We start from the raw sequence: 27,743 nt of genomic DNA, 5'->3' as shown, positions 1-27,743 counted from the left end.
TGGTCGCGACGTAGCGGGGCGGGGCAGCACGCTAGTCCCCACGTAGTGGGGCGGGGCGGGGCCGTTGCCAAGTGCCGTTGTCATGGAGAGCGTCGCTTGGAGGCTGGGCGCGGGCGGGTTTCCTTTTTCCCGTGAGACCCTGGGTTTCTGCTGCACAATCGGAATTACTCGCCCACGCTCCGGGAGGGCAGCGAGGGCGTGGGCGGCCCGTGCGCACCCACCGCGCTTTGACCTCTTTGACCCTATCCCACGACAGCTTGTGTGGCTGCGGAGCGGGCACATCCCTGGACTGAGAGCGCCTTGGGAAAAAGGGCCGCCCTCTTGTTTCTGCGATTAATGATGCCTAAGAACGGAATCTGCCGTATTAATGGACATTTTTGTGTTTAAAAGGAGAACGCATCTTTATTGAGCGCCAACTGTGACTCAAGCACTTACAGCAAATCCTGTGAAGTGATGTTACAGCAGATTCTAGGAAGTAAGACCCTCCCTAAGGCCTGGAACTTTCTGGTGTTGCCATGCATATTGTAGATGGCATGTGTGTGAAATTTTGCATACAGTTTGTGCGTGTGTGTATTTCATTCACGGTTTCCTGAAGCCCAGGCTAAAAAAAATTTATTAACAATCAAGTATCATTAATAGACGATACAATAGTTCTTATAAAACATACAGTGACGTTGTTAAGCCCATTCCAAGAGACAGGCTGTATTTTATCTATAGGAACACAAATCCCTTGCTAAAAATCCATGATTGTCTGTCGGCTCTTAGGCGATTGCCTATCTAGTTCCTTTAATTATTATAAATATTATGGGAAAGTGCCTATAATCCCAGCACTTTGGGAGGCCGAGATGGGAGGAGCACTTGAGCCCAGGAGTTCCAGGTCAGCCTGGACAACATGGTGAGACCCCATCTTGAAAGAAAAATTAGAAAAATTAGCCGGGCGTTGTGGTAAGCTTTTGTAGTCCCGGTGGCTCCGGAGGCTGAGGTGGGAGGAAGGATTGCCTGAGCCCAGGAATTCAAGGTTGCAGTGAGCTACCATCATGCCACTGCACTCCAGCCTAGGCAACAGAGCATGACTCTGTCATTATGTATGTATGTGTGTGTGTATGTATTTGTACATATATATGATGGGAAAATTTCTGCATTGCCAAGAAGGCAGATCTTTATGATTGGATGTTGCCCTATTGACCTACATGAAACTAAAATGCTGAAAATATTTTTTACTTGGGAAGAGTTGCCCAGAAAATATGTGGATGTGAAAACTTAAAGGGCTATATGTCAGCTTGGGGTACTTGTTACTGTGATTAATGGGAATTTTAAAAAAATCCCTTTAATTAGTTGGTCTCTGATTGATTTATGATTTATTTCTATGCTAACCACAATAACTGTAAGCTCTATAAGGGTAGGGATTTCGTTTTTATCTTATTTATTTTTTATTTTTTATTTTATTTTTTTATTTTTTATTTTTGAGACAGAGTTTCGATCTGTTGCCCAGACTGGAGTGCAGTGATGTGATCTCAGCTCACTGCAACCTCAACCTCCCAGGATCAAGCGATTCTCCTGCTTCAGCCTCCCCAGTTGCTGAGATTACAGGTGTCCACTACCATGCCTGGCTGATTTTTGTATTTTTAGTAGAGATGGGGCTTCACCATGATGGCCAGGCTGACCTCAGGTGGTTCACCTGCCTCGGCCTCCCAAAGTGCTAGGATTACAGACGTGAGCCACCAAGCCCAGCCAGGACTTCATTTTATTCCACATTGTATCATCAGTGCCTAGAAGTCTTTGGCACACTCAATGTATGAGTACATTTCCTCAGTAAACCAAAAGAAAGTACAGATTCATTGAGAAAGGGGTCAAAAGCCTAGTTTTGGCAGATACTACTGGTTAATACTATTAGAATTCCATTTACTAGTGAGGAAGCAGAAGCGTGGAAAGATCAAATGACTCCTTCAAGGTCACGTGGCTAGTGAGAGACCCGGGAATGAGTGCTGGGATTAGTTCTTTCTCACAGCAAAGGACAGAAGGTCAGATACAGAACAGCAGAAACACCAGCGAGTTTAGAAAGGCTCAAACCAGTGTTCTTTTCTCATTTGGGGAAGAAAAATAAAAAATAGCGGCTCTAAGACATGACCGTGCATGCACTGAGAGATTTGTAGGCATTCTTTCACTTTGGACTCACAACAACGTTAGAAGTTAGAGGGTATAATGCCTCCTATTTTACAAATGAAAACCCCAAGTTGTCTTCGTTCAGGGTCCCACAGCTGGTGAGTAGAAGGAGTAAAAGATGAGGGGCTGTCTCCCATGAGGCCCATCTGACTTAACTGCTTCTCCAAATGCTGCTGATAAAACCCAGCAGTACAGGCTGTGCTGGTGTTCTAGCTCAGGCAGCTGGAATTTTTCTCTTCCTCATTGGTTTCCTCTTTTAGAATATTGGTCTCTAGGCTGCTCTGTGCCTCAGACTATACACAGCTAGAACTTTTGTGAGGTTTATGATCATTGGTAGCAGATATGTGTTGAGAGCTGGCTGCCATGTCAGGTGCTGTGTTCAGCACTTTACTGGACTTAAACCATTTATTCTTCCAGCTCTGCTGGGAAGCAGATGTCATCATTGTCTGCTGCTTCTTCCAGTGCCTGGTTGAATGAACTAATAAAGGTTATTCCCTTACAAGCATCTTTGGAGACAACTTTGTCCTCGTCAAGCCATGGATTTTCAGGGAAGCAGAGGAATGAAATGATAAAAAAGAGAATCATTACTCTTTAGCAAAACCAGTATTTCTTAACCTTTTGGGAGTCATTGGACCTGTTTGAGAATTTGATGAAAACTTCGTACTAAGTCTCCAGAAAAGTATTGATTAGCACATATGACATTTCACATAGCGTATACATGTTTGTATTTTACTCACAGCCTTCTGAATCTCAGGCTAAGAACCAGTATTTTAAATGCTGTTATAGTAAGTCCTTATAGTAGGTCTCAAATATTTCAGACTTCTTTTTTTTTTGTTTCTTGTTGTTGTTGTTTTTGAGATGGAGTCTTGCTCTGTTGCCTATGCTAGACTGCAGTGGTGCAATCTCAGCTCACTGCAACCTCCACCTCCCATGTTCAAGCGATTCTCCTGCCTCAGCCTCCTGAGTAGCTGCAATTACAGGCATGTGCCATCATGCCTGGCGAATTTTTTGTGTTTTTAATAAAGACGGGGTTTCACCACATTGGTCAGGCTGGTCATGACCTCGTGATCTGCCTGCCTTAGGCTCGCAAAGTGCTGGGGATTACAGGCATGCACCACCACGCCCAGGCAATTTTTTGTATTTTTAGTAGAGTCGGGGTTTCACCATGTTGGCCAGGCTGGTCTTGAACTCCTGACCTCATGATCCACCCGCCTCAGCCTCCCAAAGTGCTGGGATTACAGGCATGAGCCACTGCGCCCGGGCCGTTTCAGACTTCTGAGCCATGGCAAGTTTGATTTCCTGATAGCTCTGCTCATGTGCTCTTCCATAGCCGCACTTAGCATAACTCATTTTAAGAGTTGGCATTAAACATTTTTTAAACTATATGCTATGCTTTGAATGTGTCCTCCAAATTTCATGTGTTGGAAATTTAATCCCAGTGCAACAGCGTTGGGAGCTGGGGCCTGATAAGAGGTGATTAGGACCCGAGGGCTCTGCTCTCATGACTGGATTCATGTTGTTATCTTGGGAGTGGGTTAGTGATGAGACAGTGGACTTGTTATAACATTGAGTTCGACCCTCCCTTGCTCTCTTGTCCTTCCACCTTCCACCATGGGACTATGCAGCACAAAAGCCCTTGCCAGATGCAGGCCCCTTGACCTTGGAGTTCCCAGCCTCCAGAACTGCAAGAAATAAATCTGTTCTTATTCTGTTAATGCAGCACAAAATGGACTAAGACAGTAGATATGAAAAATGTTTGAAGAACTTTACAAGCATCCTTCAAGGTCATACACAGGAAGGAGTCCCAAAGACGGTTAAAACAAAGTAGAAAACTGAGGCAAATCCTGAGATAATTCAAGATAAAAATTACTTTTAATTGGCAGTTTTAGGGAAATATTCAAAATATTCTGGCAATATACAAAACTTTGAATGAACTGGCCCCTGGCCACCGCTCCCAGCTAATGTGGGCCACTGTTCCTTTCCTTACTAGGTTCCAGCCACACTGGCCACCCTCCTCTCCCACCTCTGTGCACATGTCTTGCTGATCCTTCTCCAGGGATGCGCTTTCTCTTCATGTGTTCCCAGCTGGCCCCCTCAAGGGATCCAGCCCTCTGCTCCTGGGACCCCTCCTTGGAGCCATCTTCCCTGACCTCTCCATCCAAAATAGCACTGCTCTCTCATCACACTACCTCCATCTTGCTTTATTTTCTTCTTTGCATTTGTCACACAAATATCATGTTATAAATATAAATTTGGACATCTTATTCACTATGGAGTTTTTTGCATTGATTTTTATTTCTTAAAAATAATTGCATCAAAATATTATTTATCTTGATACGCAGTGTTTTCGGCACTGCCTTACATTTTGCATTCCAGAAGAGCTCCTCTCCACCTCCTGCCTGGTTTTTTAAATCTCCCTCGACTGGAAACAAAGCGCCATGCTCCAGAGCCTTTGTTGTGTTTCCTGCAGCATCTCTAGTCATCAGCAAAGGCCTGAACAAGTAGGAGCTGCTCAATGACTATTTGAGAAATGAATGAATGAAAGGAAAAGGGTATTAGCAAGTAGCTTTGATTCACCTCCTTATAAGTGCACACACAAATGGGCAACTTTCAGAGGACTGGGGTGCATCCATAGGGAAAATATAACATTTTTTAAAAGATGTTTATAAAAAACATAGTTGCCACGAAACCACAAACACAACTCCCCACCACTTGTCAAACTGGAAGATCTCTAACATGGGCTCTTCACCACTTCCAGCCTCCTGATGAAATTTGACTTAGTTGAGGTCGAGTTGCTACCACCACACCACCCACCATTTCCTCTTCCTTCCTTGGGAGGAAACCGTACAGAATTCTGGGCATTAAGCAAAAATACTCAGCAAAAAGTTACCAAAAGCTAAAAAATTGTGTTTAATTTTATTTGAAAGTTTTTTTTCAGAAGTAATCATCTTATTAATGAGTATAAATTCGCCCTGGAATCACTGTTTCAAAAAAAGGAAGGAAACACATTTAGCTCACGGCAGCATTTTTCATTATTTTACACCCAAGCATTTTGTATTTTGTTGACAAAGGTCTTCAATGTGGATTCATCTCAGAAAAAAAAAGGACTTTTCGTTACGTATTAGAACACGATGAAAGACTCACTTATGAACGACTAAGTTAAAGAATATAAAGCATTAGAACAGTGCTTTAGTAGCAATGTAGTAATAATTTAATAAATATATGCCACTGTTATTAAGCATAAAACATAATTTTATCCACTGCAATAAAAATTTATTGTTTGCCTCCTCACAATAATCGCTCCTTTTTTTAATTTTCTGTTTTTCGAAATGAAGTTGCACTCTGTCGTCCAGATTGGAGTGTAGTGGTGTAATCATGGCTCACTGCAGCCTCGAATTCCTGAGCTCAAGAGATCCTCCCACTGTAGCCTCCCGAGTAGCTGAGACTTCAGGTGTGTACTATCAGGCTCAGCTAATTTTTTTGTATTTTTTTTTATAGAGACAGCATCTTGCTTTGTTGCCCAGGCTGCTCTCAAACTCCAGGGCTCATGCAACCCTTCTGCCTTAGCCTCCCGAAGTGCTGGGATTTCAGGCATGAGCCACCAAGCCTGGCCTAATCCTTCCTTCTTCCCGCAATATTCCTGACTTTTGTTAGGGGATCCTGTCAGGACACAGTTCTCCAAGGTCTCTTGCCTTTCTGCACATCTTCAGAGCAGAGGCACCAATGGCATTTTGTTGTGAACTGTCTTTTAAAGGATGTTGTCTAACCATCTTCCAACAGCCTCGGAAGATAGAGATAATGTCTCCTTCCAGAGCAGAGGTCAGGTTTGTTTGGTATGCAACATATTAAAAATGAAGGCGAGGCACGATGGCTCACACCTGTAATCTCAGCAGTTTTGCAGGCTGAGGCAAGAGAATCGCTTGAGCCCAGGAGTTTGAGGCTGCAGTGAGCTATGTTCGCACCACTGTATTCCAGCCTGGGTGACAGAGCAAGACTCTGTCTAAATATGTGTGTGTGTGTATATATAAAATACATATTATATATTATATATCTCACATATATAACATCTATATTACATATCTAACATCTATATTGCATAGCTATAACATATATTACATATATAAATATGTATAAAGATGATGTCTCCCTCTGAGGCCAAGCCTGGTCAGATTTGCTCAGAGCCCTTTGTAAAAAATTGGGGATTCCTATGCTAAGGTTCCTTGGCTTTGACACAAACCTATGTGATCAGCATCCACCTGAGCCTGCCACTGCATCACCCCCTGGGACTTGGGGGACATGGGAAATGATGTGAAGGTGAAGCAACGTTGCTTGCGATGCCAGGAGAAAGAGTCCTTTGTCTCCATGCACAAAAGAATGAACACTGCAGGCCTGACAAATATCCTTATGAAGGCCTGCCTGCGAGGTTGACCTTCGGTTGGTGCATGGAGACTTGGATTTTGGGAGGGTTCCCACCATTGCCAGAATTTATAAGAACGGTTCATTGTGCCTAAACTGTTTGTATAAACGTGATTCACACTGAACACCTGCTTTCCTTCTGGGAGTCTGGAAATTTGGTACATGCCAGACAGAGGCTTCCCACCTGATCAGCCCCCAGTAAAACCCTGGCTGCTGAGGCTCTCATGAGCTTTCTTGGTTGACAACATTTCACACATGTTGGCACAAGTGTCGCTGGGGCGAATTAAGCGTGTCCTGTGTGACTCCGCTGGGGGAAAACTCTCGGAAGCTTGTGCCTGGTCTCCCCTAGATTTCACCCCAGGTACCTCTTCCCCTTGCTGATCTTACTTTGTATCTGTTCAATATAGTAAGTCACAGCTGTGAGTATGACTCTATTCTGAGTCCTGTGAATTTTCCTAGGGACTCACTGGACCTGGAGGTGGTCTTGGGGACCACTGACATAGTCTCTGATCCCAGAATCTCATGTCTTCTCTCTGCATCCACGAAATGGTGACAGGCTAACTTGTTAATTTCAGAGATGAAACCTCAGGCCCATCACAATGCTTGAAAGACCAATCCCGTTACCTCTCAGGACATATGGGAGAGTGTGTGTGGGGTGGGTGGGAATTCCAGATCTAAATGAACCTCGGTGTTCCATGCCCTGCTTACCATGGAGCTTTCGGGAGCAGGCACCTGATCTAAGCCAATCCAAGCCTAATGAAGGTCTTTTCTTCTCCTCTGGCCAAGAATCAAGAAGAGTGTAACCTGGAAAAACCACCTTGCAATCATGGGGGTTAACCCAGAGCAAGTGGGACCGAGAAACCGGTCCTGGATGACACTGTTGGAGCCCCTGAAACCAGCCAGCCGTGCGGCTAGTTTGCCCCTGGATGATTTTAAGATCTATGAGTTAATAAATTTCCTTTACTGCTTAAGACAGATTGGATATGATTTTCTATCCCTTGTAAGAGGAGTCCTAACTGATGCAGATCATGGCTGTTCAAAGAATAGGCCCCCTGGAGGGCCTCTGTCCAATTGTAGAGAACTAAGCCTCACAAAGAAGGAATCCTTCTTTTAAGGACCCTGAGACTAACTCAATAAAAATATTGAGAATGTTGACAGTATTGACATATTGAAAATATTGAACAATATTGAACACTGAAAATATTGAACAAATACTGAAAATGTTGACAGTCTCCAGCAGTCAACATTTTACAAGCGCCTACCAAGGAAAGAGTAGCAGATAGCAGTAGGACTTGGTATCATTTCAGGTGACTTACAGCCTGGAGATGTTCTTCCAAGCTGTAGAGGTGTTTATGCGCCTGGGAGACCCAGACCTTCACTTAAAATGAAGTGATGATGTAACCATGGCAACGTGAGCTGAAGACTCAGCTACAAGGAAAGGAAGAGGAGGTGGTTTGAGTTGAGGGGATGTCCGTGCCACTTTCATATCTGTGCCCAATGATGAGCATCCTGTCCACACCACGCCTTCCTGGCTGCACCACCACAGGTGATAGCTTTGTTTTCCAGTACCAATCCGGTGCCTAAGAGCATGGCCTCTACCCCATCTCCCTGCAGACTTCAGGGAGAAGCACTGGAATGACAAAAGTAAACATTGGAGGCTTCACTTGGGTGACAGAGACTTTTCCAAAAAAAAAGAATGCTGCAAATGATGTTTAAAGTCATGATTGTATTTAATATTATTAGGATGATGCAAAGGCAATTGTGGTTTTTGCCATTACTTTCCATGGCAAAAGCTGCAATTACTTTTGCACCAACCAATATACTTTGTAACAGATTTGAGACAAAATATAAAATTTTTCAAACTGAGCAGAATTTATCAACCCAGAATCTGTAATGAATGAAATAAATTAATAGAGAACCCAACAGATCATGTTATGTTGTAAACATAACATCTATCTTTAGGTTAAAGTAACATAGCAAAAATATATATTTATGGGTGCAAGACACATACATAATTTGTACCACTCTCACAGAACTAATTCAATTCAAAACAACAAAGAAACTTACTCTATTTTCTAATGAACGCAATAAAAATTAACCATTTCAAAACAATTTCTCTTGTGCTTCGCCAACTTACGTTTTTCCTGGCACCTGTTATACTGTGTATGTATTTCTTCATCACTTTACTGTCTGACTCCCCTACTAGATTGTAGGTTCCAAGAGGGCAAGGCCTCTGCTACACTGTTATGTCTCCAGCACCTAGAACTTGGCATGTAGTAGGCATCCAATAAATAAATGTTAAATGAGTGAATTTAAAACACGTACACGCCGGGAATGGTGGCTCACACCTGTAATCCCAGCACTTTGGGAGGCCAAGGCGGGGGATGGCCTGAGGTCAGGAGTTCCAGACCAGCCTGGTTAACATGGTGAAAACCCATCTCTACTAAAAATACAAAAATTAGCTCTTCCTTTTTCTGCCATTGTGGTGTATGCTTGACTCTGCTTCTTGCCATGTCTTCTCATAAGACTTTCAGGATTGTGATTCCTGACCAAGAAGCGAAAACAAAATCGTCCCACTCCCCAGTAGATTTGGATGAAAACTGGTAATAAAATCAAGTACAACTCCAAAAGGAGACATTGGAGAAGAACCAAGCTGGGCCTATAAGGAATTGCACATGAGACGGCACACACATTTATGCTGTCTGAAGGTCACAGTCATGTTACCACATCAAGGTGAAAATGTCGCCACTCTCTGGAGAGTTGTACATGTTTTATTGGGAATATATTTTTTCTCTCTGAATCTGTTATGAATGCATTGGTTGGCTGGGTTCAGTAATAAATATGTGAGACTTTTCATTAAAAAAAAAAAATACAAAGATTAGCTGGGCATGGTGGTGCATGCCTGTAGTCCCAGCTACTCTGGAGGCTGAGGCAGGAGAAATGCTTCAACTCGGTAGGCAGACGTTGCAGTGAGCTGAGATGGCGCCACTGCCCTCCGGCCTGTGTGACAGAGTGAGACTGTGTCTCAAAAAACAAACAAACAAAACATGCACACATTTAATTAATCAACATAAAATATTATTTCTATGAAGTCACTTCAAGCTGATACTGCATACTCCATATATGCTAAACTTCACAAGGTCTTTACCTCATATCTGTCTCTCTTTCCTGACCCCCTGTGGGGTAAGTCAATGCCCCAGGGTTGCTTAGCCACTTGGTACTACCAGCTTTGGGTCTTTGGGTACCAGGTCTGTTTCAGCTGATCGGTGTATACCCCGGCTGGCTTTTCCCATAGGACAGAGTTGCACAAGTTGTGGGTGTGAAGCTGAGAGGTGAGCAGAGGAGGAAGGGAGGTAGAGAGTCCTCATCCCAATGTCCCTCTGAACTGCCGCGTGTGTCGCTCCAGCTTCTCAGCCTCCGCCTGGAGGTGCCCCAGCGCGGCAGGGCTTGGGTAGGTGAGCACAGCATTCTTAGTGGCCAGTGCTACGTCCTTGAGCAGGCTGCAGAGGTGACTGCTGCCGCGGAGGATCTCATTGCGCACGTCCCTCTCCTGGGTCTCCGTGCACAGCGTGTCCACCAGCTTCTGGCCCACCGTGATGACCAGCTTGCTCTGAGTGATGATCTCCGCAGGCTGGCTGCTGCTGAGGCTGCCATGAAATGCGCTGATGGCTTTGAAGAGCGCCCCAAAGTAGAGCCGGCAGTGTTCAGAGAGGCGGTGTTTCCTCTCAGGAGTCTGTTGACTCGAAGGCTGGGGTGTAAGAGGGCCAGGATTCTAAAGAAGGGAAGGAAGAATATAGATAGGAGACTCAATCAATGGGCTGTGGCTGTGTGTCCTTTCCTGTTTTGGCTAGATTTGCAAGACCTTTTATTTTTTTAAAGAAAGCATGGTTTGGTTTGGGAAGCCCAATACTGCAACAGTTGTCTAACAAATTAATGTTTTCAAAGCACTGTAACATATAATATATACAATCTTATATTGTAATACATACATATAATTTTATTCAATTATCTCAATAAACCAACCATAAGAAACCCATTTTAAGAAACACATTGGCAATAACTATAATTTTTTTTTTTGAGACAGAGTCTTGCTTTGTCTTCCAGGCTGGAGTGCAGTGGTATGATCTCGGCTCACTGCAACCTCTGCCTTCTGGGTTCAAACAATTCTCCTGCCTCAGCCTCCTGAGTAGCTGGGTTTACAGGCACCTGCCACCATGCCCGGCTAATTTTTGTATTTTTAGTAGGGACGGGGTTTCACCATGTTGACCAGACTGGTTTTGAACTCCTGATCTCAAATGATCCGCCCACCTCAGCCTCCTAAAGTGCTGGGATTACAGGTGTGAACCACTGTACCCAGCTAAATTTTTAACTTTTAAAAATGCAGGAAAACTTGTTGGTGAGTTTTAAAACGTTCTCAAAGAACAGATTTAAAAACATTTAAAAATCCAAAAATCCTCTCTGATTTCAGTATCAGAGGTATACCAGAACCCCCAACATTTCCAGAAGAAACCAAATACCCTGACCTATCTGCCTTAATATTATTATTATTTTTTGCCTTGTTATTAAAATATTTATCATATTTGCTAATAAGGTTTCATCAACATTTTACATTCATGAATTTTATTTTGTGGAAAATGGAACTAATGTCTCCCAAATCCTATATACTCTCAGAGATTTTCAGTACCTAACTTAGTGGCCACAACTCCAGGTAACAATTGAAAGGTGAAGCGAGAAAAGGCTGCCTCTGGCCATACCATTAGCACATCAGAGATCTGGAGCTCTAGGTCTGAAACTCGCTTTCTTTCCATTAAATTTCACACTCTTGCATTTACCTATTATCTCAAAATTCACAGGCCGGAAGCATTTAGACAGCTATGGCATAAAACTGATTTTTTTCAGGAGGGGGTTATGTCTCCAGGGGCCAGTAGGGTTGGAGGGGAAGTTAGACAAGGAGGAGGAAAGGAGGAGGAAAGCATACTTCGAAGAAGCACATTCATTATTAGAATTGCATATTTGGAAAATGAAAACAATGATTGTCTTTGTCATAGAAAGTGAAGGCAAGATTGAGATGTCAGTTCAGATGAACTCTTGGAAGCAGGGAGTGTAAGAATGAAGCAGGTTGAGTGCAGTGACCCACGCCTGAAATCCTAGCCCTTTGGGAGGCCGAGGCAGGAGGATCGCTTAACCCTAGGAGTTCGAGACTAGCCTTGGCGACATATGAAACTCTGTCTCTACCAAAAACAAAACAAAACAAAAATTAGCTGGGTATGGCGGTGTGGGCCTGTGGTCTCAGCTACTTGGGAGGCTGAGGTGGGAGAATCGATTGAACCTGGGTGGTGGAGGCTGCAGTGAGCCATGATCTCACCACTGCACTACAGCCTCAGCAATAGAGCAAAACCCTGTCTCAAAAAAAAAAAAAAAAAAGGAAGGTAGCTGGGAACGGTGGGAGGCTGAGCACTTTGGGAGGCTGAGGCAGGAGGGTATAATCCCAGCACTTTGGGAGGCTGAGGCAGGAGGGTTACTTGAGGTCAGGAGTTCGAGATGAGCCTTGCCAACATGATGACTCTCGTCTCTACTAAAAATACAAAAATCAGCCAGGCATGGTGGTGTGCACCTGTAGTCCCAGCTACTCAGGAGGCTGAGGCAGGAGAATCGCTTGAACCTGTGACGCAGAGGTTGCAGTGAGCCGAGATCACGCCACTGCACTCCCACCTGGGTAACAGAGCGAGACTCCACCTCAAAAAAAAAAAAAAAAAAAAAAAAAAAGAAGAGCTTAGAAATAATGAGAAGTAATGAGGTAGACATCAGATTATGAGCATCGTAAATGAAAATATTAACTGTAGGGAGGTGAAAAATGTACTATGATTCTTAACTTGGGGTGCTGGAAATGTGTAGAGATAGTTTTGATTAGTGCATTGACTAGGGACTTCTATAGGCAGTGAGCGGGCAGGATTCTGGGATGCTGAATAGTTCATCCCACGCAACGGAGAACTGTCCACCCAGTGGCCAACGGTGCCATGGACCTCCACTGAGAAGTGCTGTCACTCTAAAGCGGGGGCTTTCTAAGTGAAGTCCTTGGACCAGAAGCATCAACATCACCTGCAAACTTGCTAGAAAATGCGCATTACTATGCTCCACCCCAGACCTACTAGATCAAAAATTCTGAGAGTGGGGCCCAGCCATGCAAGTTTTTTTTGTTTATTTGTTTTCTTGAGAGAGAGTCTTGTTCTCGTTGCCCAGGTTGGAGTGCAGTGGCACGATCTCAGCTCACTGCAACCTCTGCTTTCCCGGTTCAAGCAATTCTCCTGCCTCAGCCTCCCGAGTAGCTGGGATTACAGGTGCCTGCCACCACACCCAGCTAATTTTTTGTGTTTTTAGATACAGGGTTTCACCATGTTGGCCAGGCTGATCTCGAACTCCTCACCTCAGGTGATCCACTCGCCTCAGCCTCCCAAAGTGGTGGGATTACAGGCACGAGCCACCGCGCCCGGCCAGCCATGTGAGTTTTAACAAACCTCATAGGTGATTGTGATACACTCAAATTTGAGAACCACTAATCTAAGGCGTACTTAATGTTGGACAAAATAGCATGACTGTTAGCAATATGGCAGGCCCAAAGACTAGTGTTTGGGGTTTGGTGACCTGAGCATCAGGAGGCCTGAATTCTTGTCCTAGGTTGCCTCTGAGAAGGTACGTGACCTTATCCTAGTCATTGGATATCCTCTTCTTCCACCCTCTACCCCATCTGCCCTATAACCTAAGTAAGTTTCCCAAGCTTCAGTTATTCAGGGACAGCCTTTACAACCTTTACAAGTTATACTCTTTCCATTTTCCTCTTAACTTCTACTGGCTTCATTCCTTTTCTTTAAATGGACCCATTGCTTTTACTTACATTAATTTAAAGGAAACCGTGAAAAATGGTAAATGGAAAACTACTGTCATTTACCACAAATAGAAGGAAACCAATAAAAATAAGCACAATGATAACATCTTTGACTTTTTTTTTTTTAAAGGAAGAACATCAAGTGTAAAAGAGGTGTTGAAGATATATAAGCCCCAAATCAAGATTTGCTGTTGTAATCAGAAACATTAAATCAGAATGTCAAAGAGCAGTTGAGTCAGTCCTGTTTAGCCCGGTTAGTACCACCCACAACAACCTCGCAGAGCGCCTAGAGTCATTTCATTAATGGTTAATGCTTCACTTCCATTCCCTGGGGTTCGTTCATTAGACTCACTGATCTCCAGGACTCTCTTGCTAAAATAAAGAACAAAGAATCACAAAAACTAACTCTCGCCCATGTGGGTCATGGCTGTAATGCTGAGCTTTCCATAGCATGATGAGACAAATCTAGCAATAAAGCGTATGAATCAGAAGCTTTAGAGAGTGAGTGCTACAGCTTACCATGGTTCCTAAGTCTTTGTTTTCATCTAACCTTTGTTCCAAGATAGGTTTCTCTTTCTTTTCTAAGTTAGGCAATGTCTGAAAAATACAATTCCTTCAAATTACCAAATTGAGTGGTGTTTTACACTACTGTGGAACTGTTTAAGTTCACTTTAGACTTGGGCATTCTTTCTCATGTTTTCTGTTGATGGTTCTGCCTACTGATTCCTTTTCTCAACCAAAGGAGACTCTGGCTGCCCAAAGGCTGAATGTTGCCTATCAACATGGCCTGATATGATGACCCACACAGCTTTGTTAGCGTTATATATATGTGTATGTCAATTTTAAACATCTAAATTTCTAGAACGTATTAAACCTCCTACACCACCAGGCATTTCAGCAGAACACAAAGGTTGGGGCCGAAAGCACCAAATTACCTCCTTGACACAGCCCCCAAGTGACTTCTGGGTTCACAGTCCCTGAACTGAAGCATCTTGCTCTATAATGTCTGAACTCATCCAGAAAAGTATTTCTTTCTGTCTTGTCTTTTATTTGTTCTTGAGACAGAGTCCCGCTCTGTGGTCCAGGCTGAAGTGCAGTGGTGCAATCTCAGCTCACTGCAACCTCCGCCTCCTGGGTTCAAGTGATTCTCCCGCCTCAGCCTCCTGAGTAGCTGGGATTACAGGTGCATTCCACCATGCCCAGCTAATTTTGGTACTTTTAGTAGAGATGGGGTTTCACCATGTTGGCCAGGCTCATCTCAAACTCCTGACTTCAAGTGATCTGCTCGCCTTGGCCTCCCAAAGTACTGAGTTTACAGGGGTAAGCCACCATACCCCACCTCTTTTTTTTTTCTTTTCCTTTTTTAGAGACAAGCTCTTTCTCTGTCACCAAGGTGGGGGTGCAGTGGCGCCATCGTAGCTCTCGGTTACCCCAAACTGCTGGTCTCAAGGGATACCCCTACTCAGCCCCCCAAGTGCATGAGCCACCACACCTGGATATTTAAAACTAAATTTTTTACAGCTGGGGTCTCATTCACTATGCTGCCCAGGCTGGTCTCAAACTCCTGCCTCAAGGAATGGATCTTCCTGTGTTGGCCTCCTAAAGTGTTGGAAATTACAGGCATGAGCCACCACACCCTGCCTCAGAAAAGTATTTCTAAGAGTAGCTAAAGTCTGGAGGCTGATCAGATGGTGAGCAATTTGAAAGAATGTTTCTACTTCCTTTTCCGTTGCTAAGAAACACACTGACAATGACTAAATTTATAACTTTCAAAAATGCAAGGAGACTTGGTGGTGAGGTTTTAAAAATCTACTTGAATAGTAGATTTTAAAGAAAGTTGAAAAATCCCTTTTAATTCTAATATCATGGTAAACTTGAACCCCAAAAGTTTTCGGAAGAAATCCAAATCAACTGACCTATCTGCCTATGCTGCCCTATCTTTATCTGACTTGTTAATAAGATTTCATCAAGAATTTTACTTTCGGCTGGGCGCGGTGGCTCAAGCCTGTAATCCCAGCACTTTGGGAGGCCAAGACGGGCGGATCACGAGGTCAGAAGATCAAGACCATCCTGGCTAACACGGTGAAACCCTGTCTCTACTAAAAAATACAAAAAACTAGCCGGGCGAGGTGGCGGGCGCCTGTAGTCCCAGCTACTTGGGAGGCTGAGGCAGGAGAACGGCGTAAACCCGGGAGGCGGAGCTTGCAGTGAGCTGGGATCGCGCCACTGCACTCCAGCCTGGGCTGAGCGAGACTCCGTCTCAAAAAAAAAAAAGAATTTTACTTTCACAAATTTTATTTTCTGAAAGATGGAACCAGTGTCTCCCCAAAGCCTATACACTATCAAAAGAATCTCAGCATCTTAGTAGCCACTGCTCGAGGTAACAATTGAAGCCCCTCTTTCGATCGCTTGGAACTCTGAACTCACCTGTCCACAGATATTTGCTCTATTTTTCTTTAACAGTTCGGAAGAGTGTTCATCTTCCCTTTGCTTAGTGGAAGGGGTACTCTTTTGGTGTGATTCAGTTTCTCTTTGGGGAGGCTGGATGCATTTGTCACACTTAAATTCTGCATTTGGGGTCAATTGCACGGTCTCTTCCTTTTCACAGTTCCGCTTAAAAAGGAGCCTTCCGTTGGCAATGACAATGGAGGCAAACCTCTTGATGTCTTCTGGAAGCATCCGTGCCACCATGACAAACCTCTCAAGGTCATCTGGGCTGTTCTGGACATTGTCAGTCACAAGAACTTCCAGAGGCCAATTGCGATTATCCAAGCTTTCCTTTGTTTCAAGCAGGATGCGGTAGGAGTTGGAGATTGTCTGCATCTGGTCCCGAATTCTGTTCTGAAGGTTACTGTCAGTGAGGTTACAGGCAGTCCCATGGACTCCTCGGGCAAAATCCAGAAATTCTCTTACAGATTCTTCTATGTGCTCAGTGGACCTGTGGATCGCATCAATGTTGGCCTCCAGATAGTCTCGGAATCTCCACTTCCTACTGACAAAGAGCATCAGGCCAGCGACAGAGCTGACCACCTTGTGCTGCAGTGACCTCACTGTCTCCTTGGCCACATCCAGGTCCAAGGAGAGCTCCTTTGCTGACTCCTCCGAGGAAGAGCTGGAGGAGGAGTCGGTGGATGTGGTGGAGCACGAAGAAACGATGCTGGCTCTGCTGTCAGAACTGGAACCTGATAATCTGTCCAGTTCAGGAGATCGGGAAGCTGTCCGTCTGGAGAACCACGAGGAATGATGGCCCGTGGGATTCTCTGACACCTCCTTGGCTTTCACCAGCTCCTTCCCAGCCTGAGAAACACTCGATGTTGCTTTAGGGATGTCATAAATATTGGGCTTGGTGTTCTGCTGTTCCACTCGGGGAATCAGAAAGCTTGAAGGAACCTTGTAGCTGGCATCTTCATCCAAAGGAAATGTGTCTCTGGGTACAAGAAAGCCGTAAGAAGGAATTTCTGGAAGACTGAGTTTTTTCTGCATGGGCACATTGGTATTCAGTTGTGGAGTGAGGGACCTGGCTCTGCCACTTGGAGGATTGTGGAAAGTGGAGCCGGAACTGGGGAGAGCGTGGGGCCTTGATTCTTCTGCAAAGGTGGGGAGAGGCGTGTTTCTGACGCTGGCCTTTCCTGGAGACACTGGAGTGTCATAAACCCATTCCGATTTCTGCGGACTTGGTAATGTGCCGTAGCCGCCTTTTCTTAAGGTAGTCACTGATATCAGGGAAACACCCTGCCCCTGCGGAAGAACCACACATAGTTGCCCGGGTTAGTAGCTTTCAAAAGAAGGTACGAGTGCCTCGTTTAAACCTCATCGTCACTTCCCCGCTCAAGTTCCTTCAGTGGCTCCCCATTTCCACTCAAGGTCCTTCACAATTCTTTTTTTTTTTTTTTTTTTGAGACGGAGTCTCGCTCTGTCACCCAGGCTGGAGTGCGGTGGCCGGATCTCAGCTCACTGCAAGCTCCACCTCCCGGGTTCATGCCATTCTCCTGCCTCAGCCTCCCGAGTAGCTGGGACTATAGGCGCCCGCCACCTCGCCCGGCTAGTTTTTTGTATTTTTTAGTAGAGACGGGGTTTCACCGTGTTAGCCAGGATGGTCTCGATCTCCTGACCTCGTGATCCGCCCGTCTCGGCCTCCCAAAGTGCTGGGATTACAGGCGTGAGCCACCGCGCCCGGCCCTCACAATTCTTTTGAGCCTCATTTCTTTCCACTTCCACCAAGCTGACCCCACCTTGACTGCCACCATCTGCTTACAGGTCCAGCCACCCAAGCTGTTCACTTTTCCCTGAACTCAGAACACTGACTCATGCCACTGTATTTCATTTTACCCAAACTGGTTTCTCTGCTCTAAAAGCCCTTGCAACCCTTTCTTTTCCATCCACCAAACTCCTATGCATCCCCCTGACACGGCTGAAATGCCAGCTTTCTTGTAAGATGTTCCCTAATGACCTTGGGTGTAAGCGTGTCTGTGGGACACATGTGGTAGAATCCGATTATAAACATAGATCACACAGATTTCAAATAAAGTCATTAGCCCAATACAGATAAGAGTGTACTGTATCACAGCATGCCCCTGAGGTCTGTCATCATAAGAAGCCATTACACAGTTTTGCTCTGTGCCAGGCACTGTCCCAAGTCCTTTGCAGGATTATCTCACTTAATACTCTCAGCCCATAAAAACGGAGAAGTTAAAAGACTTATCCCAAACCACATAATTAGTCCTATTCCTGAACACCAGCTCAATGAGAGGTTTTACCTCAAATGCAGTAAGGTCTCTGTTATGAGGAATTTGCATTCTAATTTTTGACCAAGCTAATAACATCTTTTTTTCTTTTCTTTTTTTTTTTTTTTTTTAACTTTTATATTTTAGTAGAGACAGGGTTTCACCATGTTGGCCAGGCTGGTCTTGAACTCCTGACCTCGAGTGATCCACCCACCTCAGCTTCCCAAAGTGCTGGGGTTACAGGCGCCTGCTACCACGCCCAGCCAATATTTGTGTTTTTAGTAGAGATGGGGTTTCGCCGTGTTGGCCAGGCTGGTCTCGAACTCCTGACCTCAGGTGATCCACTCGCCTCAGTCTCTCAAAGTGCTGGGATTACAGGCTTGAGCCACTGCACCTGGCCCCAAGCTAATAACATTTCTGAGAGGATTTTTATGTGTTCATGACACCGCACCTTAGCACCTCTTCATACTTACACTTGCTTGACCGGCTGGGGGATGGAGTCCTGCCTTCTTGGGGCTGGCTGGTATGTCGTATAGCTGCTGCTTCTCTGGCTCCTGGGGAAAGACCACAAAGGCAGACCACTTGACTGTTTCTTTCCTAATGGCTACACATCACAAACGCTGCCTATTCCAGTGTTTTTTCCCAAAGGAAGACACAAATTCCCGAAGACTTTTTGGTGCTTTTGGTCATGATGCTCTAATGGTGGAAATCTAGGTGACGGGTCCCCAACCTTCCTCGTCTGAGGCAGTGCAGGGGACATTACGGTCCTAAGTTCTCCTCATAACAGGGTATACATTCAACATTGGACTTTGTGCTTTAAAAAGAGGCTTCTCGGCTGGGCGCGGTGGCTCACGCCTGTAATCCCAACACTTGCGGAGGCTGAGGCGGGCAGATCACCTGAGGTCAGGAGTTCGAGACCAGCCTGGCCAACATGGTGAAACCCTGTCTCTACTAAAATATAAAAGTAAAAAAAAAAAAAAAAGATGTTATTAGCTCGGTCAAAAATGAGCCTGGCCAACATGGAGAAACGCTGTCTCTGTTGAAAATACAAAATTAGCCTGGCGTGGTGGCGCGTGCCTGTAATCCCAGCTACTCGGGAGGCTGAGGTAGGAGAATCGCTTGAACCTGGGAGGTGGAGGTTGCAGTAGGCCGAGATTGAACCATTGCACTCCAGCCTGGGCAACAGGAGCGAAACTCCGTCTCAAAAAAAAAAGAGACTTCTCAACCAAAGGTTGTGGTGGGGCTGGGTGGGGGCAACAGTGCTAATTTAGGCAGTTGCCTAAATTAAAAATGGTAATTTATCTTAAGTTCGTCTTAAAATTAAGCCAGAGGATAAATGAGATTGAGACCTAGTATGTCTTCTTTCTTTTTCTCAGTAGAAATTTTCCTGTGTTTATCACTCATATGTATTCTGCAAATATCTAATGAGTGCCCACTAATGACCAGACACTAAGCTGGATGACACTGTGCACATCACGAGAGCAATAAAAACAGGGTGTGAGAGACTCATTTGATAAATGTGCATCTTAGCAATGACCTAAGTGCCAGGCATGGTGCTTCCTAAAAATCTGATTGTCACTCCCCTGCTCAAACTCCTTCAGTGGCTTGAGATATGTATATGATATAACATATTATATATATAACGTGTACAGTAATTACAAAACATATATATTAGGATACAAAAAACAGGTTACAAATTCCAAAGCAAGGCAAGAGAGCACCAAAACAGGTTTTGCAAATAAAGAGAGAAATAGTTGGACATTGGAAGGTTTCTTTAGAGGGAGTTGGGCTGTGAGTCTCCTGAGGCTCTCCTCAGCTGGGAAATGGGGTGCGGTGTAGCGGGGGTTGCCTTTCACTCCCCAAAAACAAACCATCAAGTGCTCCCACGGGATCATTCAATGACTTGAGTTGTCTCCCCTGAGCTTGGGGTCACAGTGGACGGGGGCTGACTCTGGCTTGGGAAAGGTGAAGAGAGAGGGTGGCAGCCATGCCCTGGATGGCCAGTTCTCAGGGTCAGAGTGGCACCGTGCTGTGGTTGGCCTGTTCTCAGGGTCAGGACCAGGGGGAGGAGAGCAAAGCAGTTACCTTGGGCACAACATTAAGAGGGCACCAAGAAAACTCAGTCATCAAGGTAAATACTATTTAAAATGCAATATTTTAAAAAATCATAATGCAAAAAAAATCATGAACAAAATGTCACACTTTTACATAAAGACAGGGTCTAGTGGGGCTGGGATTAGGGCAAGGTGAGTGAAGTGAGTCATACAAGTGTGTCTTCATTGATCACTTTTGTTTTTTTTTTTGAGACGGAGTCTCACTCCGTGGCCCAGGCTGGAGTGCAGTGGCGCGATCTCAGCTCACTGCAAACTCCGCCTCCCGTGTTCACGCCATTCTCCTGCCTTCAGCCTCCCATGTAGCTGGGATTACAGGTGCCCGCCACCATGCCCAGCTAATTTTTGTATTTTTAGTAGAGAAGGGTTTCACCATGTTGGCCAGGCTGGTCTCAAACTCTTGACCTCAGATGATCCTCCCGCCTCAGCCTCCCAAAGCGCTGGGATTACAGGCGTGGGCCACCACACCCAGCCCATTGATAACTTTTGCACCCAAAGCAAGCGCCTGTGTTCCTGGAGTCTATCATGGCAAAGGGAGCTTGTGTGTTTGTCACGGACCAGGCATGGCTCACACAAGAGCTGGAACAAGAGCCAGGGAGGAATGGCTCGGGGAATCTCAGGAGGATGTGGCTGGATGTGGAGGATGTGACCTGCTTGCCCCAGAGCTAAGGGAGGAGCCAGCAGCCAGAGGAGGCGCATTTGTCCACTTGGAAGGACTTGCAGGTAAGAGATGCTCAGCAAGGAGGTGAGGGGTAGGAGGTGGGGGGCAGAGGACATGGCACTTACACGAATGCCCCAGAAGAGAAAGAATCCGCTTGCCACACTGGCCACTGCTATTAGCACCCCTGCCAACAGAACCAGGTGAGCAGGGCCTTTCTCCCTGCCTGCCTCTTGCAGCCTTGCAGGAGTCTGAGACCATCCAGTGAGTGAGAAAGGGTAGAAAACTGAGATGGTGAAACAGCAGATAACTTAGGCAGGCCCAAGCCGGGCAGCAGGAGCTTTGGCTTTAAATGAACTAGAAAGTTTGATTATTGCCTAGACAATTAAATTCCTCAACTGACCTGGCGAGGCTAAAGTGACCTTTTTTCAAATTTTTTATTTTTATTTTTTTCAGACAGAGTCTTGCTCTGTCATCCAGGTTGGAGTGCAGTGGTATGATCTCGGCTCATTGCAACCTCCACCTCCTGGGTTCAAATGATTCTCCCGCCTCAGCCTCCCTAGTAGCTGGGACTACAGGCATGAACTACCATGCCCAGCTAATTTTTGTATTTTTAGGAGAAACGGGGTTTCACCATGTTGGCGAGGTAGTCTCGAACTCCTAGCCTCAAGTGATCCTCCTGCCTTGGCCTCCCAAAATGCTGGGATTGTAGATGTGAGCTGCTGTGCCTGGCCTCAAGTGACTTATTACCCATGAGTGTCCAGGAAGTCACAGAGCCTGCTTGGAATTCTATTTAGACGGGAACTGTTGTCCTAAATCCTGGCTTCATAGTACAATTACCTGAGAGCTTTTAAAAATCCTCATGTTTGGGCCCCACCTAGACCTGATTCCACAGTCTCTGGGGTTGGGGCACAGGCACCAGGACGGCTAAAGCTCTCAGATGCTTTTGCATACAACAGAGGTTGGGAGCTACTGATCTCAACAGCAGATGGGTGGGGAGAACGCCACTGCAGAGCATTTGGGTGGGCTAAGAAAGGAGCAAAGCTATTTTTTGATCACATGAAGCATGTCTTACAAATTTGATGTTCCCCTTATATAAAAACAAGTTAAAAAAAAAAACAACTAAAATTTCTTCCCCCAGAGATAATCAATGTTAAGATAATCAATGATAATCCATGTTAAGACTGTGGTGCATATCCTTCAAAACATCATTTAAAAAAATGTGTGTGTGTATATGTACACACACACATACATTAAATATCTATTATAAATAATGGCTGGGCACGGTGGCTTATGCCCATAATCCCAGCACTTTGGGAGGCTGAGATGGGAGGATTGCTTGAGGCCAGGAGTTTGAGACCAGCCTGGTCAACATAGCAAGACCCCATCTCAAAAAGAAAGAGAAAAAACATATATTATAAATGAAAAGTAAAAATTTCAAAATATTCAGAACTCAGGTAGTCACAATGTTTACTAGAGCAGGACTGGGCTCCATGGGTAAAAAGGAGGTTATGAAGTTGGCCTCTGAGTGGTGATGTGTATTCTGGAGGCTGAGCCCCTGGCCTCCATGGTAATGCTGAAATGCAATGTGAGTGTGAGGTCAAGAACCCCAGACTCTGGGCGCAGAGGTCTGGGTGATGCGGGGCCCCAGAACAAGGCTCACCTTCAGGACCACGGGGCCCCGGTGCTGGGTAGGCACATCGTACACCTGGGAAGGCAGAGTTGGCAGTGAGGCCCGGGCAGGTCTGGGAAGCGTGATGATGGCCTTGGAGAGAAAGGAGGAGAGCAGAGGAAAAGGAAATGTCACTCTGATGATCACAATCAGGTTCAAAGTCATCTCCCCAAAAGCAGAGACAGCTGGGTGGACACTGCTGAGGTAGTCACCTGGCACCCCCGATGGCAGGCTCTTCACTCTCAAGACAGCAGGGTACCAGTGGGAGGCTCCCTGGTGGAGGCAGCCTTCCTCGCAGGTGGCCCACGATCTCCTGCATCTGCCTCACCTGGGAAGTTCACCGGAAGCAGGTTAACATGCATATTCTTGGGCCCATGCGGGTTGGACGGAGTCTCTGGGTGTTGAGTGGGGGCCAGGAACCTGCAGTGTTAACAAGCTTGCCAGGTGATTCTGATGTTCTCTAGCAACCAGGAGGCTGTGACTCTGATACTGGGCTATTCATCTGCATTCATCAAGCTAGGCTGAGGCTGGAGACGTGCATGCAATAGGCAGAGGGGACCTTAAGAATGTAAGGTGGAGGGACCAACAAGGTCTGGGAGGAAACTGCGGCCTGAGAGCTGTCTAAGGACTCGTCACCTGGGCTGAGCAAGGGAAGCAGGAGGTGACCAGATGAGCTGCAGCTGGCAGCTTTTGCTGGCAGCAGTGGGAGGCAGAAGAGAACCTGGCAATGTGAAAGTGATGGAGAGGAGTGAGGGAGGGCAGGAGGGAGGGATGGAATGGAAAAGGTTAACAGGGAGCAGGTCAGTTAAGGAGTTTGAATTTTATCCTACAAAGGATGGGATTGACCATCCAATTTATACATGTATACATTTTTTTTTTTTTTTTAGGTGGAGTTTCGCTCCTGTTGCCCAGGCTGGAGTGCAATGGCGTGATCTCAGCTCACTGCAACCTCCAACTCCCGGGTTCAAGCGATCCTCCTGCCTCAGCCTCCCAAGTAGCTGGGACTACAGGCACGCACCACCATGCCAGGCTAATTTTGTGTTTTTAGTAGAGACAAGGTTTCACCGTATTGGTCAGGCTGGTCTTGAACTCCCGACCTTAGGTGATCCGCCTGCCTTGGCCTCCCAAAGTGCTAGGATTACAGGCATGAGCCACTGCATTCAGCCCCGATTTATATTTTATTGAGAGCACTTGGCCAGTCATTGCTCAAGCCATTTTGGGAAACATGGTCTCAGCCATGAAGCCTGGGTCTGTGAATGGGAACTTCAGATTCAAGTTAGTCCTCCAGAGCTCGATGATGTCAGCTCAATGGTGGGTACCACACTGGGTGCCACAGAGCAGCTTCCGAACCCAGCCAGGGATCCGAGTCCCCTAGGGAATTTTAAAATAATACAGCTGCCAAGGCTCCCACCCAGACTTCCTGAACTAGAACGTCTCTACAAGCGGCCTAGGAATGAACGATCTTTTCTAGAGTAGAGGATGCTGTTTACCACGGGCTTAAAGTCTAAGAGGGAAATGAGGTCTGAGCACACCAAGGACACAGGCTGGGAAGCGAGACAGGGCCTGGAAGAGAGGACAGGGTGAAGCTCCGGAGTCCAGGACAGGGAGAATGTACTTCCCACCGGGGTCCCAAGGAGCTGTTGCTGAGTAGGGGGCTTTCTAAGTTGGCTCAGGGGGTGGTTAGGGTTTCAATGTGCGGAGCTGAGGGAGGGGAATGCAGGCGGAGGAGCAGTTTCTGAGGACTGGGTGTCCCGAGGATGTAGCACTGGGAATGTACGTGCTAGATTTATCTGTTTGTTTTTGGTGAGTGGATGCGTACGGCTTGGATGGTAAACATTAGCACACAGTGTAAAACCCCACCCTGCCATTCACCTGGCTAGACTCGCGGACACAGATAAAGAAGCTGCAATGCAAACAGGATGAACATTTCTTCCAAGGACACGCTGCAGCTGTCACATGTCAAAACAGCCCCCTTCGTTGAGTGACGACTGCTTTCTTACTCCCTGAGAAACTTGGTTCCCTAAAATCCTAGGCTCTGGAAGCACAGCTCTCCAAAGTGCTATCAGTAAGAATGAAACATCCCACTCTCGCCTGGGGGATCTGAGTCATTGACAGAGAAGCAGCCTTGATTCCCAGGCCCTCATGTAGCACCTCAGACAAGGGGTTTCCGGGCCCAGCACTTCCCATCTATCTCCGCTTGCTTTGTGGTTCCCAAGGGGAGAGTGGCCCTCGTCCAGCCTGCACACTGCCCTATTTTGCCCAGAGCCTATCAAGACACGGCTTCGCTTAGATTTCACCTAAACCCCGCCTTTCCCCATCCCATCGTGATGCTGTTTTCCTGTTTGTGAGCTGCCTCGTGGTTCCTCTGCTCTGTGATCTTCTTTACGCTCAGTAAACCTGACTTTGTTCCTGGTGGTCTCGGGCTGATTGGTCTAGGTGGACAAGCCCATCAGTGGTTTCCCATTGCATTTTGAATGAAATCCAAGCTTTTTTTTTTTTTTTTCCCCGGAGACGTAGTCTCACTCTGTCATCTAAGCTAGAGTGCAGTGGTGCCATTTTGGCTCACTACCACGTCCGCCTCTCGGGTTCAAGTGATTCTCCTGCCTCAGACTCCCGAGTAGCTGGGATTACAGGTGTCCGCCACCACGCCTGGCTACTTTTTTGTATTTTTAGTAGAGACAGGATTTCACCATGTTGGCCAGGCTGGTTTTGAACTCCTGACCTCAAGTGATCCACCTGCCTCGGCCTCCCAAAGTGGAAGGATTACAGGCGTGAGCCACCGCACCAGGTCAGAAATCCAAGCTTCTTACCCGGTCTGACAGGCTATGCCCCCGCCAAACCCAGGGACCTTGTGTCCCGGACCACGGGCTGTCACCTCCCTCCCAGTTCTCAGTTATTTGAACACACCAAGCTTTCTCCACCCACAGACCCTTTCCAAATGCTGTCCCAAGGCCTATTCCTCCCCATGGCTTCAGGCCCATTTTATTTTGATGGCTGACTGTGGGGTCCCCTATGCCTATAAGGGCAAGTCCACAGAGCAAAGGGGCTTTCCTGTGCATGACATTTCAGATGGAAGGAAGCCAGCTCAAAAATGCCCGGTGCTTCTTGGAAAACGTAGGCCCAGTCCCAGTATGGTGATCAATTAAGGAACACGTTTGAGAAACACGGTTTCGAAAGGTTTAGGGAGACAGAAGGAAACTCTAGTTCAGGAACTAGTGGATCCAAGAGCAGTTTCACCAGGAAATCTGGCCCTTTTCTCTTGAAATACAAGAGTTCCTTCTAAACTTAAACTGAAATCAAATATGTTCTTGATGTGGTGTTTTTTTTTTTTTTTTAATTAGGCCAGCACATTATATTAAGGAAGTTGGGATAAAAAATAAAACAAAGCTCAAAATAGTGGTTACCGTAGTGGGGAAGTGACAGAGAGAAGGCACTGGAGGCTTCTGGGGTGCTGGTTTTGTTGTTTCATGGTCTGGATATAAGTTACTGATCTGTCACTGAGCATCTCTAGGTGAAATTTCAATAAAGTGTTCATCAGAAAGAATAGTGTCAGTCACAGAGTCAGGTGAAAGAAGATCAAGGAATAAGGGCTCTGTTTTGGGGGGTGATGGAAGTTGTCCTTCATCAGCTGTGTGACTGCACGAGCAGTTTCACCTCCCTGGGAATTAATGTCCTCATTTGTAAAATGAAGAGTTGTTCTAATCTAAAGATATGCAGAGATCTCACCCAGCTATAGAGATGTCTCATTCTGACACATAGACGCCTCTCTTAGGACAACTTGGGAAAAATGACATGTTTCCACCTTCTCGGATGTTAATTTGGGGCCACTCTTAGTCTACAGACTGTCAACACAGATATAAAAAGGAGTCCGTGAAATGCCTCGCAAAAGGCTGTGTTCTAAGCCTGTGAAGTTACCTTGGGAAAACAGTTCAAAACCAGTGGCTCAGAGTTGCCCGGTCTACCACCAGTCACTTCCATTCGGAATGTATTTTCTGGGCAGTTTAGCCTCAGGGTTAATGGTTAGATGACCTGAGCAGGGAGGAGATGCCTGCCTTTTCTGTGGATCAGAAAATCCTTAACTGATTGTTAACTGGTCTTCAAGTTCTTCTAGCTCCTTCCTTCTCAGAGCAGAAGAAGAAGAGAAGTATTTAGAAAAACCAAAAGGTACAACTGAAGGTGATTTTAGAAAAGATGGGGTCCAACCTTCTCCCAATACAGAGGAGGAAGGAGAAACACAGAGGGTGTTGGGAGGTCCCCAATCACCCAGTGCAACATTGGCTGCCCCAGAAGCCAAGTGAGATGGCATTCCTGACTTGTAAGCCACAGACCACATCTCTTGCTGAGAGACTCCAAGCACAGAGAAGGCAAGAAATTAAAAATTATTATTTTTTGAGACAGAGTTTTCCTCTTGTCACCCAAGCTGGAGTGCAGTGGTCTGATCTCAGCTCACTGCAACCTTCACTTCCCGGGTTCAAGTGATTCTCCTGCGTCAGCCTCCTGAGTGGTTGGGACTACAGGTGTGCACCACCACATATGGCTAATTTTTGTATTTTTAGTAGAGATGGGGTTTCACTATGTTGGCCAGGTTGGTCTCAAACTCCTGACCTCAGGTGATCCACCTGCCTCGGCCTCCCAAAGTGCTGGGATTACAGGTGTGAGCCACCGTATCCAGCCAAGAAATTAAAACAATTTTTAAGTAAATAGGCTGGGTGCAGTGGCTCACTCCTGTAATCCCAGCACTTTGGGAGGGCGAGGTGGGCAGATCACCTGAGGTTGGGAGTTCGAGACCAGCCTGGTCAACATGGCAAAACCCTGTCACTACTAAAAATACAAAAAAAAAAAAAAAAAAAAAAAGAAAAGAAAAATTAGCCAGGCGTGGTGGTGGGAGCCTGTGTTCCCAGCTACTTGGGAGGCTAAGGCAGGAGAATCTCTTGAACCCAGGAGGTGAAGGTTGCAATAAGCCTAGATCACGCCACTGCACTCCAACCTGGGTGACAGAGCGAGACTCTGTCTCAAAAAAAAAAAAAAAAAAAAAATTTTTTTTTTTAAGTAAATAAATAGGAAGTGAGGGAAGGAAGGGAGCAAACTTGTAGGTAGGGCAGACATGGAGGGAACT

At 45.9% G+C, this 27,743-nt stretch overlaps 1 protein-coding gene and 1 long non-coding RNA gene across 9 annotated transcripts in view; one reads left to right on the top strand and one right to left on the bottom strand.

The window, feature by feature from the left end:
- The first annotated feature begins 133 nt into the window (after positions 1-133).
- LOC135965672 (uncharacterized) lies at positions 134-4,431 on the top strand. The gene is made up of 2 exons (XR_010578737.1): positions 134-475; positions 4,154-4,431. It is a non-coding gene; the product is annotated as an uncharacterized lncRNA (long non-coding RNA).
- A 3,854-nt stretch (positions 4,432-8,285) lies between these two features.
- CASS4 (Cas scaffold protein family member 4) overlaps positions 8,286-27,743 on the bottom strand; it is a 48,380-nt gene continuing 28,922 nt past the window's right edge. For 4 of the 8 annotated variants that reach the window (XM_005569397.5, XM_005569401.5, XM_005569400.5 and 1 more), the window contains exons 3-6: positions 22,619-22,720; positions 18,660-18,740; positions 15,890-17,200; positions 8,286-10,351 (exon numbers count right to left, since the gene is read on the bottom strand). In XM_005569397.5, the coding sequence (XP_005569454.3) occupies positions 9,944-10,351; positions 15,890-17,200; positions 18,660-18,740; positions 22,619-22,720 (1,902 nt within the window). In that variant the 3' untranslated portion in view covers positions 8,286-9,943. The remainder of the gene's footprint in view (positions 10,352-15,889; positions 17,201-18,659; positions 18,741-22,618; positions 22,721-27,743) is intronic. The other 4 variants (XM_065523325.2, XM_074005581.1, XM_045363160.3 and 1 more) reach the window with 3 other exon arrangements.

The sequence above is a fragment of the Macaca fascicularis genome, chromosome 10 (genome assembly GCF_037993035.2).
Source record: "Macaca fascicularis isolate 582-1 chromosome 10, T2T-MFA8v1.1".
Taxonomy (NCBI): Eukaryota; Metazoa; Chordata; class Mammalia; order Primates; family Cercopithecidae; genus Macaca; species Macaca fascicularis.
The sequence above is the reverse complement of the archived record's forward strand: the minus strand, read 5'-3'. Positions and strand labels throughout refer to the sequence as shown.